We start from the raw sequence: 16,764 nt of genomic DNA on the forward strand, positions 1-16,764 counted from the left end.
TAATTATTTTAGACAAAAACAAAGTTATTTATTGCAATTTTTAGCACAACAAAATGAGCTAACTCACAAATAATGAGAAGCTGCCCCTCTTTATGAAGCACCAGCCTCGGTCTATACAAACTAATGGAGAAGGTGTTCAATCTGAGAAGATATTCATATAACGAATAGATTTTAAATAGTTGAGCACCTTGTTAACTATTCTTTTCATATTAATTGAAGTACATGCTCTGAAAATTGAGTTTTAAGCAAGTACTATTTTTTATTCAGGCTACTTATTATTATTGAACTCTCTAGAACTGGCTGATTCTGCAGCTATGCTCGAAGCCATTACAAATATAATTCAAAAGATTGCTTTATGGTAAAATAAAAGTGGATAATTTCTACTTACTTGACTTTATAGTACTCCGTTGTTGATTTCTTCGTTGATATTGTTGTATCGTGATATTTCCTCTCGAGTGATTGTGATCGGCTATTGGGCGCACTATTGCATAATCTCTGTTGCTGCTGTTGTTGGTATTGCTGTTGCTGTTGCTGAACTCCGTAGATTGGATATTCTTTGGGTGATAAAATCAGATTCGATGTTGAGGCATGGTGTTGTTGTTGCACCGTTAGCTGTGATGGTGGCGGCATATTGCTTGACTGGTGTATTAACTTTGATGTATTTGATTGCGGTTGCTGCTGTTGTTGTTGCTGCTGCTGCTGATGGAATCGTTGCTGGTTATTAAACGATTTCTGGGCCATACTTTGGAGAATCCTGGCCGATAGTTCATCGGTCATTTGTGTACCATTTACAATCATGATATCATCCGTGTGCAGGGGCGAGCTCTGTTGGGTGTTTTGTTGTTGCGGAGGGCCAGAGTTTTGTATGAAGTTTCCTGATGGAGTAGACGATACATGGTAGATATTATTGCCGTCAGATTTTGATCCTTCTTGTGTAACGAATTGCTGTTGCGTAATGTGGACTTGCTGCTGTGCTTGGTATTGGTGGTTGTTATTTCCACCACCACCGCCACCTCCGCTGCTCCCACTATTCGTTCGCACTTTTTGAGTTGTCGTGGTAATAATAGTCGGAGCTTGCTGTTGTTGCTGCTGCTGCTGTTGCTGCTGTTGTTGTTGCTGCTGCTGCTGCTGTTGTTGAATAACTGTTCCATGAGCATTCACAAATTTGATTGTTCCCGAACTATTGTTGCACGAGTTTATTGTATTTAAAATCTGCTGGTTGACCATGATGCTGTTTCCGTTGGCATTATTCACCACTTTGTGATTTTGATTCTGCGACGAAGGAATGACAATATGATTTTGCATAACATACTTCGGATGTTTCGATAGCTTCGTTGTCAAATGTTGTTGATGCACTCCGGCGTTATTGATCTTATTGCTTATTGTGTAGGTTCCCGATGTCGGCACCGAAGAAGCATTAACGGAATGATTATGGTGCAAAGTCGCCACAGAGACCGCACCACTGCTATTTGTGATCGCATTATTGTATTGTTTGATGATTTTCTGTGACTTGATGTGCTTCAGAGTCGTCTGTGGTATCCCGCTTGATGAATTCTGATGCTGGCTTTGGTTGATATTGATCGTTTGATAGTGCTGTTGATTGTTGCCACCACTTGGCTGTTGCTGAATAAACGTTTTCACTCCCTGCTGCTGCTGTTGAGTGCTGATTATCTTATGCTGCTGCAGCTTCATCGATTGTCCGGTGGATTTCTTGATCAAATTTGTCTTGGCAATACCAGAGCTTCCAGTAGTGACAACATTGTGAACGTATTTTTGTTGCACCACCATCTGACCACTGTTTGGCATATGCTGCTGTTGTTGCTGTTGCTGCTGGGGTGAGTGCTGCGGAGCAACTAACGTCTGGACTCTTGTTACCATTTGTACATTCCGCGGCATAGTCACCTTCTGAACGACTTGCTGCTGGGACTGCCCCTGCTGCTGATTTCCAATGACAGTTTGTCTGCCCGCTGAAGTTAGGACATGATGCTGTTGTTGTTGCGACGGCTGGTTTCCTTGTTTTATGGAAATGTTATTCGTCTTATAAGCAGTCATCTTTTGCAAGGTGGTAGTTTGTCCTTTCGATGTCGTCGTAATGTAGGGCAGACTCTTGGCATTCACAAAGTTTATTGTCTGCTGATGGTGCTGCTGTTGTGTTAACTGACTAGTCGCTGTCGTTTGGACTCCTCCAGTACCAGCTGAATTTGTCTGCTTCGACATCACGGTCAGGTTGTTAAAGAGTACCTTAGAGGTACCATTGTTTCCGCCAACGCTGCCACCACTTCCATTTGTGGTGGTCACATTGCCCATGGAATCTATGATCATGTTGCCAGACGGTCCTCCGGCGGTAACAATTTTGATTATCTGCTGATTTAGCACTTCATTCGTTGTTGATATCATGACATTTCCATTGCCATTGCCTCCATTATTAGACGCGCTGTTTGCTCCTGAGTTTTGTGCGTGCTCGAGATACTCTTCGCTTACAATCAACTGTTGTCCTGCTGATGCTCCTGCTGTTCCTCCTCCACCTCCTGAAGATGATGTTTGTTGATGATGCTGCTGCTGCTGTTGGCTAAGCTGATTCATTTGCTGCTGCTGTTGCTGCTGTTGTTGTTGTTGCTGTTGTTGTTGATTATAGGCAAGTGTTTGAAGATTTGTTGTAACAACTTGGTGATGTTTAAGTTGTTGCTGCTGCTGTTGTTGTTGCTGTTGTTGAATAGATGTGGAAGATGGTGAATGTATCGACGACGAAGACGACGATGATATCGTACGCTGATGTCGACGCATTAGGGGATTACTATTATTGCTACTATTGCTATTACCGTTGTTGTTGTTATTATTGTTTGTTTCGGTGATAATGTTACCCACATTGCCATCATTGACATCGTAAAATTCATAAAATTGTTGCAGATTTGACTTGTTATTGGTTAAAGTTGTTGTTGTGCCTGAACCAGCAATAACTGATGTCTTTTCTACAACAATTATACCCGACGATTGTAATGGCATTGCAATAAGCTATTTTTGTGTTGCCACTCTTGGCATTTGCTTAGATAGATAGATACTAACGTCGAAGAAGAAGTTTTTAAAGAAAATCAATTTCTTTCTTTGTTTTCTTTTTCTTTTTTTTTTTCTTATGATTAATCCTTTTAGTTTTTTTTTTCTTCTTGTGTAGTTGGTTGAGTTTTTGGATTTTTTTGTTTTCTTTTAAATATTGTTCACTTATTTTTGTTTATAAATTCCTTAGAAAGTTCATTTTTTTGTTAAATTTTTTAAAAGTTTTTTTTTCTTTTTTTTGTTTAATTTTCTATTAACTATTTTTTTGTTTATTTTACACTTAACTGTTATCATCGGGCTTTATCGGTGACAGTAACGCTGATGGTGGGCCCCCAAAATCATGGGGGCTATTTTTATAAATATCAAGAGAATTCTTTGTTTCCGTTGACATTACATTGTAAGCCATCACATCTGATAACATTACTGTTTCTAAAGACAACAATTTTATTAAGTTTTTAAATAATTTTTGTTTCGTTTTGTTGTTTTTTTGTTTTTATTGGATCTGGTTTTTGTTTGTTCTTTTGCTAGGGTTGTTTCTTGTAGTTTATTTTCCGATTGTTAAATGATTGGTGTTTCATTCCCTCTTTTTAAGGCTTTGATTTCATCTAAAAAGAAAATAAATGATGGGATTATTTTAAGCTAGTAAAATTTTTGGGGATTTTTAATAATATCAAAAGCAAAATATGGAATACAAAGAAGGAAATAAGGAAGCCCTAAAAGGGACATCAGAGCGAATACACAGTCTAATTTGATTGAACGAAGTATTTGAGAAGATTATTAAAGTGCGAGATTTCTACATTTAATATTTCCTTTATTAGTTCTATTCATCAATACTTTGAATAACGATGACGTCTTGGGCAAAACGTTTCACTCTCTATAACTTTGAGGTAGATGAGGACTTTATATGGGTATACGTACCGCATTCAATCAGAATCTCGCGAATTGCTGCTTCATTGGACTTGGAAGACGATAAGTAAAGTTCTTTCTGAAACAACTAAGTCACACTTTATAAGACGTTCTTGTAGTAACACAAAGTCTTTGCTTCGAGAGACAAATTCTGTATAGATGGAGACTGGAGGAGAAGCTATAGGGGCTGTATAGCGATACTGAACTTGTCAAAAGAGTCAAAATCCAATCAATTAGATGGCTGGGTCATTTGGAGCGTATGGACAGCAACGCTCTATCCAAAAAGTGTTTGAACCAAATTTCGAGTGGCGAGGCAGTACAAGAAGTCGTGGCTCAGGTGGCGAACGCAAGTAGAAGAAGAATTCAACGAACTTCGAGTGCTACCTAGAGGGATCAAGCTATCTGTTGACGCATGTTGAGGTTAAAGATAAGATCCGTTCTGAACTGAAGCATCATCTCAAGTTAGAATTCATCAATGCTAGATTTTCTTTTATTTGAATCATAAACAGACATTACGTGTATAGATCATTATGGAATGGAAGTTATTAAGAACATAGTACCTATTTTATAATTCCCTTTTATTAGACTTCAAATTTAATAAAAAATCACTTCTAAACAGAAGTCATAAAGATTTCAAACGCAATTTTTTTGAAAGGCAAAACGTTTAAAATTAAAATTACGATTAAGAGTGTAGGTGTATTACACACCCTTTTCACATTTTGCATTCCTTACACATAATATTATATTCTCTTGGTATATGCTAAATTTTTGTTTCTCAATATTGATTTTGTGCTTATTATTTCTAATGGAGAACCTAAATAAATTCAGACGTCATTTATGCATAAACGTTTTCGACAGTTTTATCCAGATCCTTCAACTTTTCGGGGGAGCAAAGTATATGGCAAAAAAAAACATTTTAAATAAATGAATTTCCTTGAAACAATTGAAATGTCTCACTATGTACAGCAGTTTCGTATGTACTATTTTGTTGCCCTTAGAACGAGTAACTTCCCCATACAAATTAGTTAAATACCAACATCAGCAGCAATGAATCCGTCAAATAATTCTTCATAAACCTAGCCAATAATATACACGTAATTTTATTTTTTTTAGAAGGGTGCTACTTTAGCCTTCTATAGCTAGCTTAACCAAAGCAAAAGCAAAGGGCTATTTACTCATATAAACATTCTTTTTATTTATGTTTTTATGTACACATATAAAATGTAATCAGAAGGCAAGGCAAAAAACGGCTAACAGAGAGATGCAGATAATCAATAAAACTCAATTCAAAGCAATTATTTTACATTTTTGTTTCTTCTATTTTCCATCCATATCACATATGTGTAGAAACGTATTCTCTCTCTAAAAGAAATAAAAACAACTAGAAGAGAAGTGAAAATAATAATCAGCAAAGAAAAAGTGGTACAAGTTCCAGATCTTTTTAAGTCTGCGCATGTTCGATATACGAGTACGTATGAAAAAATTCATAGAAAATGCATTTTGCACAAAAGATAGGTACAGAAAATAGAAGTAAATTTTCAGACGACGAAGACGACGACGACGACTACGATAAGTATAATAAATGGCCAAGAAAAGTACAACTACGGTTCCTAGAGTTCAGAAAAGATAGAATAGATGGATGATTGTTTATTTGATTCAAAGTAAATGATGAATCAAAACGAATCCAATTGAAATTTCTACTAAGAGAAACGAATGACGGAAAACAAGAGGAGACGTCTCCAAAGACTCAACAGCATAATAATTGCAACAAGGAAAGATTTGCTGATGTAGAAAATCAAATAACCACCACCAGAAGAAATATCTATAGTTTAAGTTTAAAGTTGTTTTTATAGTTTTGTGTTGTTGTTGTAAAGAAAAATCGACCAACAAAAACAGGTTGAACAACATTGCAAAGTTAACGTCCGACGACGAAAAAAACACAGAAGGAAGTTTCAGCGCCCGGCCCCAAAGAGCTGTTGTTAGATTTTTGCTTTGAGCTAGGTGCTGCTGCTGCTGGTGCTGTTGCTGGTGCTAGTGCTGAGGCTGATTGGTTGGTAGGTAGTACTCGATTGCGTCTTACGTCACCAGTGATTATTGAACTTAGCTTTAAGAAAAGTGAGTGAATATACGAGTAATAAATGTAAGCTTATTTGTTTAGTTTGAAAACCAAGTGCTTTATCTTTGGTGCTGAAAAACAAACAGACCGATAGAAAGCTTCATCGAAGTTAAATGAAATCTATTAAGACCTGTGAAATCAATTTATAATAAAAATGGAAGGTAAACAGACATCAGTACAAAAGAAAATTAAAAATATTAACAAAATCGTAGAAACAGAAGTCGTGAAGTTTTATAATGAGAGAAGAAGAATGTGAAGACAAAGTGCAAAGAAAAGAGAATTTTCAATTATTAATTTTTTCTTTTTGGACACAAAAAAGTATGACAGGGGAGAAATATTTAGTGGTCATGCGTGCCAACCATGAATTGTTTTTGTTTTTTATTTCTTTTTTTCCTTTACCATTTATTGACATTTACATGAAAATATACTCCTGAAGGAAGATGTAGTATATTCTTAGATACTTTTGTTAAGCATTTAATAATTCTGAATTGAAAAGGAACTGATTTAACAAAGCGGCAGGTACCCGTACCGATACCTACACTATGTTTATCCTGACTAAGTATAGCTGGATAAGTTTCTTGCCAAGTATTGAAACTCTAGAAACACAAAGGGTGGATATCATTAATATTTGTCAAAGGTTAAACTAACAACATCTAGAACAGATAAAGAGGAAATTCTTTTGGAAACTTATGCTAGAAACTATGTATGTAGGTGGTAAATTTATCAACATTTGCATTAATAACTGGCAAAATGGGTGTTTCGGGATATTTCAAGACTTCTATACCAATTAGGAAGTTATTTTACGAACTTAACAAAATGCCCATCATAAGGATCGTTCTTATAACAATTTGGATTTTACATTAACAAATCTATTTCATCGAGTATCAAGTGAATTAATTCCTGCAGGTCATTGTTTTTGTTTTTCAGTACACAAAGGACCTCATTTATTTATAGAAAGATTAAACAGGATAAGGGTTCATGTTTGTTTTTTTGGGTGGATAGTTTGAATATTTTAGTCAAAATTTTGACAGGTACACAGTGCTGCTCTAATATTTCAGGACATGGATGGCATGTTTAATATCCTCTTTTCTGTCTTTTGCCTTCCAAGGTTCTAAACCAAATCTGGAAAACAAACGAAATAACAATTAAATGGATTTTATGTTACATTCTCCGATTAAGTTAAATACTTTGCTTTGCACTACTTAGTGTGAAATGTACATATGTAAATTGATATGCCCTGAGTTTGACTGTTATATCGTTAAAATAAGTTACCGTCAAACTACTAAAAAACTGAGTCTGAAAAGGCGCAATTAAGAGATCTTCTTCAAACATTCAAGACTTTTTTTTAGTCAGAATACAATATAGTTAATCATTTTAACCATACAAACCGAAGGTTTCTCTTTTAGCAAACTAGACAATCAATAAAAATAAAGAAAACAACAATTAACTACACATTAAGTTCGGTCTTGAATGCAGCAGAATGGTTTTCTAAAAATATGAAGAACATACCTACAAAAACTTCTAGATTGTTCTAAAAGTTCATCTCCTCTCCAATCGAATGAAAATTATCATACAAAAATTTGTAAATGAAAAAAATAAACTTCTAACCTTAAATATTTAGTTTTGCGCCTTTACAAAGATACCGTCATGCGTAGTTTTTATTTGTATTTATTTCTTTTTTTTATCGTTCTTATTTGTTGTATTTCTTTGCCCATCCATCTGAATTGCAAATAATATGTATAACGATATCTATCATAACAGAAAATGGTTGTGCGCCCAGAGTTTCAAAAAGTTTAAGTTTGTAAGCTGTGTGCCTGATGTGAAGCAGTAGCAGCCATATAAACATTCAGACTACGAAAAACAGAGTACAGAATAAAATAGCGAAAAACTATATATTTTCATTAGTACAACAACAAATACAACAAAAATAAAAAACAGTGTACTGAACATGATCAAAGACTAGGTACGTACGTTCATACGAACTTCATCGTTGTCGTTGTCGTTGTCGTCGTTGTTGTCGGTGCACTCAGTGCATTCACTTTAGGTATACCTACATAAAATTCAAAATAAAAGTATATGAATCGTATACAAAAATATACAAGAGAGCAACAGCAATACAATGCAGCAGCGGCATCGACGTCAACGTCGACGACAACGAATAGCATTGGACAGAAATTTGAATAAAGTTCATAGCGCAAAAGACGACCGACCATAGCAAGTACGAGTACTCGTAGGTATACGTATAAGTGCAACGTACAAAGGCTAGGAAAAGGCTAGAAAAGCACCAACATTTGTTTTCAGGCTACACTAACTACCTTCTTCTCCTACTAACCAACTGCATCACTATATACGACGAGAACACAATAAAAACCAGAGAAGAAAATATATAGACTCCCGGTGGTATCAATTCTTTAGGAAGTGGTGTGTTCCTCTGTACCAACAATTGCCAAGTAACTGCGCGTAAAATAGTTTTTTTTCTTTTTTTTTCGTATTCATTGTTTTAGTAAACAACAATGCATCTATAAAATTAAAGGGTAAAATCAAATTAAAGGGTGATACAATAGTATCACACCCCTTCTTTTTATCCATCCATCCATCATCATTTTCATTATTATATAACATTTGAATATCGAGCTTTGTAAAAAGAGATTCCTTACTCTTGAATGTGTAGTACACTCGTACACATTTATTTTTTGAATTAAATGGCAAAGCCGCCAAAAAATTAAAACGCCGCGGCCGCCGCGCTTCAAGCTGAAATATACACAAATCAAATAAAATACCTTCTTTCTTCTCAAGAACTATACCAATAAGGCTACCAGAAATCAAATGTCAAAGGAAATGAAGATATATACTCCTCTTGAGTCTTGACGCTTTGTATATGGCAGATGAAATAAAAGACGTGTTTTCTTGACATACTGGCGAGTTTTTATAGATACATTGTAGGTATGTAGTATGTACCTATGTGGCAATCATGTTTCCGGTTTTTGTTTTATTAAAAAACGAAAGTTTTTGAATTTATTTGTTGTACCTACAGTTTGTAGTACACATAAATAAAAATAGTGCGCAATAAAATAACATGGATGAGAATTCTATTGGTCAAAGTTTCTCAATCCATAATTTTAGATGTACGTGGATTTCAAATTAATAATTCTGCGATACTGGAAAGAGATACAATTCTGGTTTAGATGTATTCTAACTAAAATTTAGAAGGATAAACGATCTGTCTTCTCTTCATAACGTAGATAATTTTAACTTAGGTTGGGTGAGTTTTGATTAGAACCTGCACCTCTTCTGGTACATACAATTCATATTATTGTACACCTACCTATCCGAAGAGAAATAACAAATGCCAATGATTCAAATTAGTTCAAGCACGAAAAACAACGTCATTGCATTAAGAAGAACACTCTTTTGATTCTTTAATTCAAATTAAGCAATAATCATGTTTGAAATCCGACAAGTCGTTTCTTTTCTACGTTAGATATTTAAAGTGGGTGTGATGAAATTGAAATGTTTTTGTTTTTTTATAGGGTTATATCTTATGCCAAATAAAATTACATTGTATTGTTTATACCTAATTATAAAATTGAGAGAAGAGACATAAAAATTGAGGTAGGTAGGCGAACAGCATCGTCACATTATTTGTTTGAATGACTAATTTATCTGATTATCTAACACAAAGTTAATTTCAAAATTTAATATAATAAAAAAGAAAGAAAATTTTGTCATAGTCTTATCAGCAATTATTGTTAAAGTGTGTCGGAAGGAAAAAATATATATTAGGAGCAATATAGAAAGAAAAAGTCTTATCAGTTTTGTTGTGGAAATGTCAGACATAGCTGAATGTGTACATAGTCATTATGAAACATTTCTTATCGAATCAACTTCCATGATGACTATTTCATAAATTCATTACTGAGTTCATTTGAGAAATGGTTCTTTAGAATGAACATTTGTATTCTATTTTCAATCAAAAACTAGATTTAAGTTATTTATGAGGTGAAATAGATTTAATAGTTAATAGTTGCACTCTATTTTTACCAATCACCTAAGTTTTTAAAACAGATAAAATTCTTGAGACAAAAATATTGCAATACAAATAGTTGCCAGCTGGTTGTGCATGTAATAAAAACCACAGCTTATGTGGATAGAGTTGGAGAGCCCCATTATAATACAACTTAGATAGGTAGTACCCGTAGCGTGATGGTTAGTGCGTTGGACTGTCATGCAAGGGGTCTTGGGTTCAATCCCCGCTTGTGACACCTAACTTTTTTTCACGGGTACTGCCTCTTGCGAGTAAACAGTAGGTCCCCTCCATCCTTGACAACAGTACTCGCACACAAAGATGGTTGAGAGTTGTAACTCACTAGGCCCTGGTTCTTAATGGACTGTTGCGCCACCTAATTTATTTTATTTAAATATGTATATAAAGAAGAATAATTTGTTAGAACAACGGCTCGTAAGAATCGGGGCCTAATATCAGGAGTTGAGGACTATTCCATACATATATGCACATGTCAATTCACAACTCAGAACTTATTTCCTATTTTAGAAGCACTTTTTGATGAGAAGAGTTACTCTTGGAGGATTTGTCAATCCCTCGCAATAGACAATATAGGTAAAAACAATTTTTTAGATGGTACATGAGGGATTGATCCCATACTTCTGGCATGTCATGCACTAACTATCACGCTACGTAGATATCTAAGTTTGTTTTATTTACAGGTTTTTTTAAACTCTGCTTTTGAAAGTTCGTTTCTCAAGCCATGTATTAGCAGACTTATTTGAAAACTCAGAATAGAGGTTAAATAAAGTTATGTACTCCTTATAATGCGTTTAAATGCTATTTATAAAACTTATGCAATGTTACATAGAACCATAATAAGCTAAACGTGTTAAAAGGTTGAATAGAGCTTACCTAGGGAAATCACTTTTATTTTTCCTGAGTCACAAATTCTTCTAGCTTTTGATTTGATTTTTTTAATTATTGAGATACAACAAACAGCTGATAAATAATGACAGCTAAATGGAATAGATTTGTCTATTTTGGTAGATTTTTTGACATAAGCACTCATAACTTAATTTATATAATTTATAGGAAAATGATTTACAAATACTATACTTATTTATGCAATTATGCAACGTTACATAGAGCCTACTTGATCCTTAGGTACTACATACATACATAACTATTCAAGTTTTAAGCTTAATCTAGGTATTAAAAAAACAGTTGATCTAGCAGCGTTTGCATTTGCTGCAGCGGGGCGACTTTCCATTACCGCAGCACGAATTTCCTTCAGATTTTTTTAACAGTTAGGTATGGGTCTCAATAGAACATGTTTTAAATATTAAGGCGAGGAGACACCTTTAAGATATAGAGACAAATATTTTCTTTTTCGGACTTAACCCTACTTTTTTGTATATCATTTATTGAGCCTTAAACAAGTTTTTTTATTTGATAGCACGGTGTACAAACAGCAAAAAAAGCAAGTATGGCAACACTGAACAAAAAACAGGGAAGAAATGTGAAAATCAACCGTTTTTGCGTGTTTTGTATGGGAAAAATTGAACTTTGAAAATTAATTTTAAATAGAAATAAACGTTTCCTCGCTCTTAAATTGATCTAGTTATTAATTATTTGCACATATCTATCAAATAAAAATAACTACGTGTCGAAATTCGTGCTGCAGTAATGGAAAGTTGAGCCCAAAATCTAAATGAACATTATAGTTAAAAATCCTCGCAACTTGAAGAAAAATAAAGAAAAACAGATCTGCATTCGAAAAAATCAGGCAATTAATTTTCTGACTTGCATAAAAGCTGTACTAAAAAGCTAGCATGGCAACGAACGCACCTGATTTTGTGGTGGCACCTTTATTTTAGAACATTTGTACATGTGTTTTCCACTTAACCAAAAAAATCTAGTATACTAATGTTATTAAATAACGAACGTACTAGAACTCGATCACTTCTAGTTTCTGATTTATGACATTTCTTTACCCGATACCTAAACAACAATGTTTACTAAAAATGCGAGTGCCTTTTCCAATAAGTAGGTACCTATTCCATAAATAAAACTAATCTAACAACTAGAATGTTCACCTTTGGTGTAGAAAAACGAAAAAGCAACAAATAATTCATCGAGGGCTTTTAAATTTTTAGACGTGGCGAAGATGACGACCGACAATAGCAATAGCAACCTTTCATTTTACATTATTGCAATTATCTTTCTAGGTATTTTTATATTAAATAAATCATAGTCATCCATGTATTATTATAACACTAATCATTTATAGTTTTGTTGTCTGTGATTGTGTGTTGATTCGTACACTGTACCGACCCGAATAAATCCCAGTCCCAGATTCTCTTACAGTCACCAGCCATTCAGCCAGCGATGAGCAATAAACTTAGATAAAAGCTAAAGCACTAACTTTACTGACTATTGCCACCACACCAACAAAAATCTATACTTTTTGTTTAATAAAAATAGTCCACAGAAAAAGAAAAAACGATGAAAATTGAAGAAATAAAATATATTGGATATATAGAGATAGAAGACCAAGTGAGTTGGGGCTTGGGGGCATATAATCAGAAATCAGGCACAGGCTAGGCTGCGAGCAGCGAGTACAAGTATACCAAAAACCAAACAGCAGCACCACCAAGGCAGCCACTAGCAGCAGTAGCAATAGCAACGAGTCGAGTGCAAATCAAAGCGCACTAAAATCCCCCCAGATGAATATAGCGATAGCGACAGCCAAAGCCAAGTACACAACATCTACAGCACAACAAAAATATACAGAAATACGGATAAATAAAACTCTCGAGAGCAAAATAAACCAAGCAAGAAGCAAATTGCAGCAAAGTAAAGCAAAAGCAAAAGCAAAGCAAAAACCAACGCAAAATCCAATAAAAATTGAAAAGAACACAAGTTGAGGTTAGAAAAGAAATAAAATCAAATAAAAAAAGAAAGAGTTAAAAAAGAAAAGGAAAAAACAAGAACTAGGTATATTCGCGCACATGCCAAAATTGTCTTCTCATGTGAGTGAAAAAGAGATGGTTGAAAATTCTATCTTAAAGATGAGTGAGCGAGTCAAAAAGCTGTACAAAATCATACTTTTTGACTCTTTTAACTACTTCTGCTTATGAGAGAAGACTTTCTGCAGCCAACTTCACTTCGAAGGAATTTTTTAATGCGGAATAAACGAGAAAATGCGAAAATAAGAAAAAAATACAAACTTCCAGACCAAAGACAGAAACTCAAATTAGACTGTCCCTTTCTAGCCCATCCAAAAGAGTACACATTATTACAAACTACAAATTAAAAATGGCTGCCACAATATACCTATAGGAGTTTACGATTGTGTGCTGTCCATGCGCAAGCAATATTTGGATGGATTTGTTTCAATTACACAACTACATCCAAATCGAAACTATTTTTTTCTTCGTTCAGAATATTTTTCCCCACATTAAATATGGCGACGAGAAAAATAAAAATGGCTACAAGACAATTTTTTGGTGAAAAATCGCGCAAAACGTCAATTTTAAGCAAATATCTTTTCTAAAAACAATGCCAAATGGAAACCAAGGCTATTTCCTACAGGAAAATGTCCACTTTGATGTCCCAATAGCGCTACTTTCCAGAAAATGTGCGAAAAAGTATGGCAAACGATTTGCAAGGCAATTGTATTCGAATTCAATCAAATCTCGGCGACAAAAATCGTCAAAGCCCAATAAGTAAATGAATCTCTTGAGGTTAATTTGTGCAAATAACCAAAGGAAAACGTTTAATATCCAAACTAACGTATTCCCATGGCCATATCATGTCAATATGTACCCGTCTTTAAGAGATGAAAACCGAAGGATACGATTTACGCCATGCAAGACTTCAAGAGGCTTCATCTTCACTTATAGAACAGATAGTACGAGAGTAACACAAAAATAAACCCAATTATTATTTATCTTATTCATCTTCCATCCCTAATAGCTATTCCACTTGCTAATAGAACAAATTTCATTTCAATAAAACTTAAACTTACATTCAATTAGTTCAGCCAAATGCCACCGTCGTTGGTTGGTGGGAAAGTTAAAACATTCACAAGGAAAACTTCCCCGAAAATTCCACAATTTTCTTTTTATTCACTGAAAATATTCTTTTTTTTCTTTTCGTTTTCAATTATTTATTTTAGATGATTTTATTTATTTTTCTTTCGGAATTGACGTTGTAGCTTAGCAGCAAAACGTTTACGTAGAATTATTATAAATGGATGAAGAGAACTTTTTTGATTTGAGAATAGAAACACCCGCGACAAAGTCTGCACTAGAAAAAAAAAAAGATTTAAGTTGGGTTTGGGTACCAACAGCACAAATAAGAGTACAGAATTTTGTAAGGAAAAATGTCAACAAATTTCGTAGAGCTTTTTTAGCTATTTTCACTTTTATTATAAACAAAATTCAATGTTCACTTGAGAACTGCTTTAATTCACTATAGTTTGTACAATTTTTCAAAATATTTTTATGGAATTCTACCAGAGCAATTCGAAGTTGAAAAATCGGACCATTTTCCCAAGTGCCTACAAATTCAATAAATGGCGGCCATTGGAGTCGAGTGTGTTATTTTTTCCACGATCACCAATACAGCAAATCCAATTAAAGTTGAGAAAAATATATACATGAACGAAAGTATACTTTTCGTTGGGTTATTTCGTCAACTATTGAAAAGGGATAGCTGTGATGTGTGATGGAGGAGTGTCGATGAATAAGTGATTGCGAATGAGGAAAGGTAAGAGAGAGAAGGAATATTTGAGTTAGTTTTGTGGTTCTTGTCGTTTCTTCAGATGTGTGTTGGTGAATGACGAACTTGACGAAATAGTATGGCAAAATGTTGACATCCGCTTTGGCGGTGTTCGTAGAACATAGTTCAGTGCTTTTGATGTCAAATAAAGATGTCGCTTGAGATACTATTATACGATGCAATCTATATTTCCCATTTTTTAAATGGTTTGTAAGTATTGTTTTTGAAAGGACTGAAAAGAATGGCAATTCATAAAGCGTATTAAAATATATTCACGAATTTTACAAATCTGCCAAATATAACACTTTGTATAAGATAAGAGAGATGTCAGATGATATAAGGGGCCAGTTGTACCTATCATTGGTTTAAATCAGTAAAACAAATGGTTGGCATTTGTTTGAAAGGTCGCTTATAGCAATAATTTTGTATTATTAACACAAACATTATTTTGTATTTATTTGATCAATTGCCTAGAAATTTTACAGGTTCATATGAAATAAGGGAGTGCAAAGTTAGGAACTTTTCTAGAGTCTTATTGGCTAGCTGCCAAAAATTAATCTTTTTTCGACTTTATTGGAGATTTCTGACACCTAAGTTGGTCACAGGTATGTAAGTACATTTTAAGGGAAAATGTCCCTTGAATGTTAAAAAGCTCCAACATTCAATAAGTCTGCTATTTTCAAGCCGATTTTGACAGATAAACGTAACTCTGAAAAGTTATCCCTCACTATTTTACCTATTAGTTGATACAATCAAGGTTCCAAAAGGCAGATTTTTATCAGACAAAATTAAATAACGGGCAAGACTCATTTTGTCCCTTTGGTGGAATCAATAAACAAAATTGTCGGATTTGATTGACACGTAATTCATCAAACACCACTTTATGACCAGAAAGTAACTTTTCGGGCAAAAAAGTGTGCCAAAACCATAATTTGACGCAATTTGTATGTGCAAACATGCTGAAGAATGTCTAAAAAACTTCTGTTTTCAACAAGATGGCGGACTTCGTTGTCTTAAAACATAGTTATTTAGTGTGTCCTCCTTATTTTTAACCACATTAGATTTTTTACTGTGGGGTAAATTTCAACGTAAAATGTATGTCAGCAAAGCCAAGGACTGGCCAGGTTGAGGCGACATAAGGAACTTGAAAGTAAGGCAAGTTTTTAGCATCTGATTGGTCAGTTGCAAAAAAATTGCCTTCCAACTAAGGCAACTTTATTGGAAAATTGACTGGAAAGTTAGTCAAGAAAAATCTCACTAACTATCAAGTCAAATCAACTTATATCAGAATGACTTGATTTTTTTTAATTAACTCAAAGTTAAACTTTATTCCTCTACGATTTATTTATTTTTGGCACAATTTTATTTAATATTTTGTGTAAAAGGGTTTCTTGTTAAATTGGAAAAGAAATAAGTAATATTTCTTTACAATACGAAGTGCAAATTAGGATGGTCTTGTTTTTTGCCTGAGGCGTGTTTTGCCGACAATAATGTTTTTGGTAGTTGTTGGTAGTGTTTTTGTACGGTAAACTGAAGGTAGAAGTTAAAGAAGTAAAGTTCTGAGTTTGAAGTTTGTAACACTTGAAAAACTAACTAGTTCACTTGGTCAAAATATACGTTCAAGGAATGCAGTTGACTGCAAATGAAGTCCTTTATGTTGTCTGAACCTGTCCGCTATTGACGAATAGAAAGATATTTATGAGCTAAAATAGCTGCAAACGGTGACCAAAGCTATGCAGAATGCCCACAAAACAGTGACCAAAGTTATGCAAAATGTCCGCAAAACAGCGCATGGTCGTTTAGGGTGTAGTATTCTAAAACAGGTTTAAAATAAATGCTATGGAATCATGTTCTTAAGACTTAAAGGATGTTTTCAGCCCGGTTCCCCTCCCAGTGAAAA

General features: G+C 34.3%; 1 protein-coding gene across 1 annotated transcript in view; it reads right to left on the bottom strand.

Moving 5' to 3' along the window:
* Window positions 1-14,712, bottom strand: part of LOC129940398 (uncharacterized) — a 30,449-nt gene extending 15,737 nt beyond the window's left edge. The window contains exons 1-2 of the mRNA XM_056048715.1: window positions 14,110-14,712; window positions 389-3,656 (exon numbers count right to left, since the gene is read on the bottom strand). Coding sequence (XP_055904690.1) covers window positions 389-3,003 — 2,615 coding nt within the window. The 5' untranslated portion in view covers window positions 3,004-3,656; window positions 14,110-14,712. The remainder of the gene's footprint in view (window positions 1-388; window positions 3,657-14,109) is intronic.
* Between the last annotated feature and the right edge of the window lie 2,052 nt (window positions 14,713-16,764).

The sequence above is a fragment of the Eupeodes corollae genome, chromosome 1 (genome assembly GCF_945859685.1).
Source record: "Eupeodes corollae chromosome 1, idEupCoro1.1, whole genome shotgun sequence".
Lineage (NCBI taxonomy): Eukaryota > Metazoa > Arthropoda > Insecta > Diptera > Syrphidae > Eupeodes > Eupeodes corollae.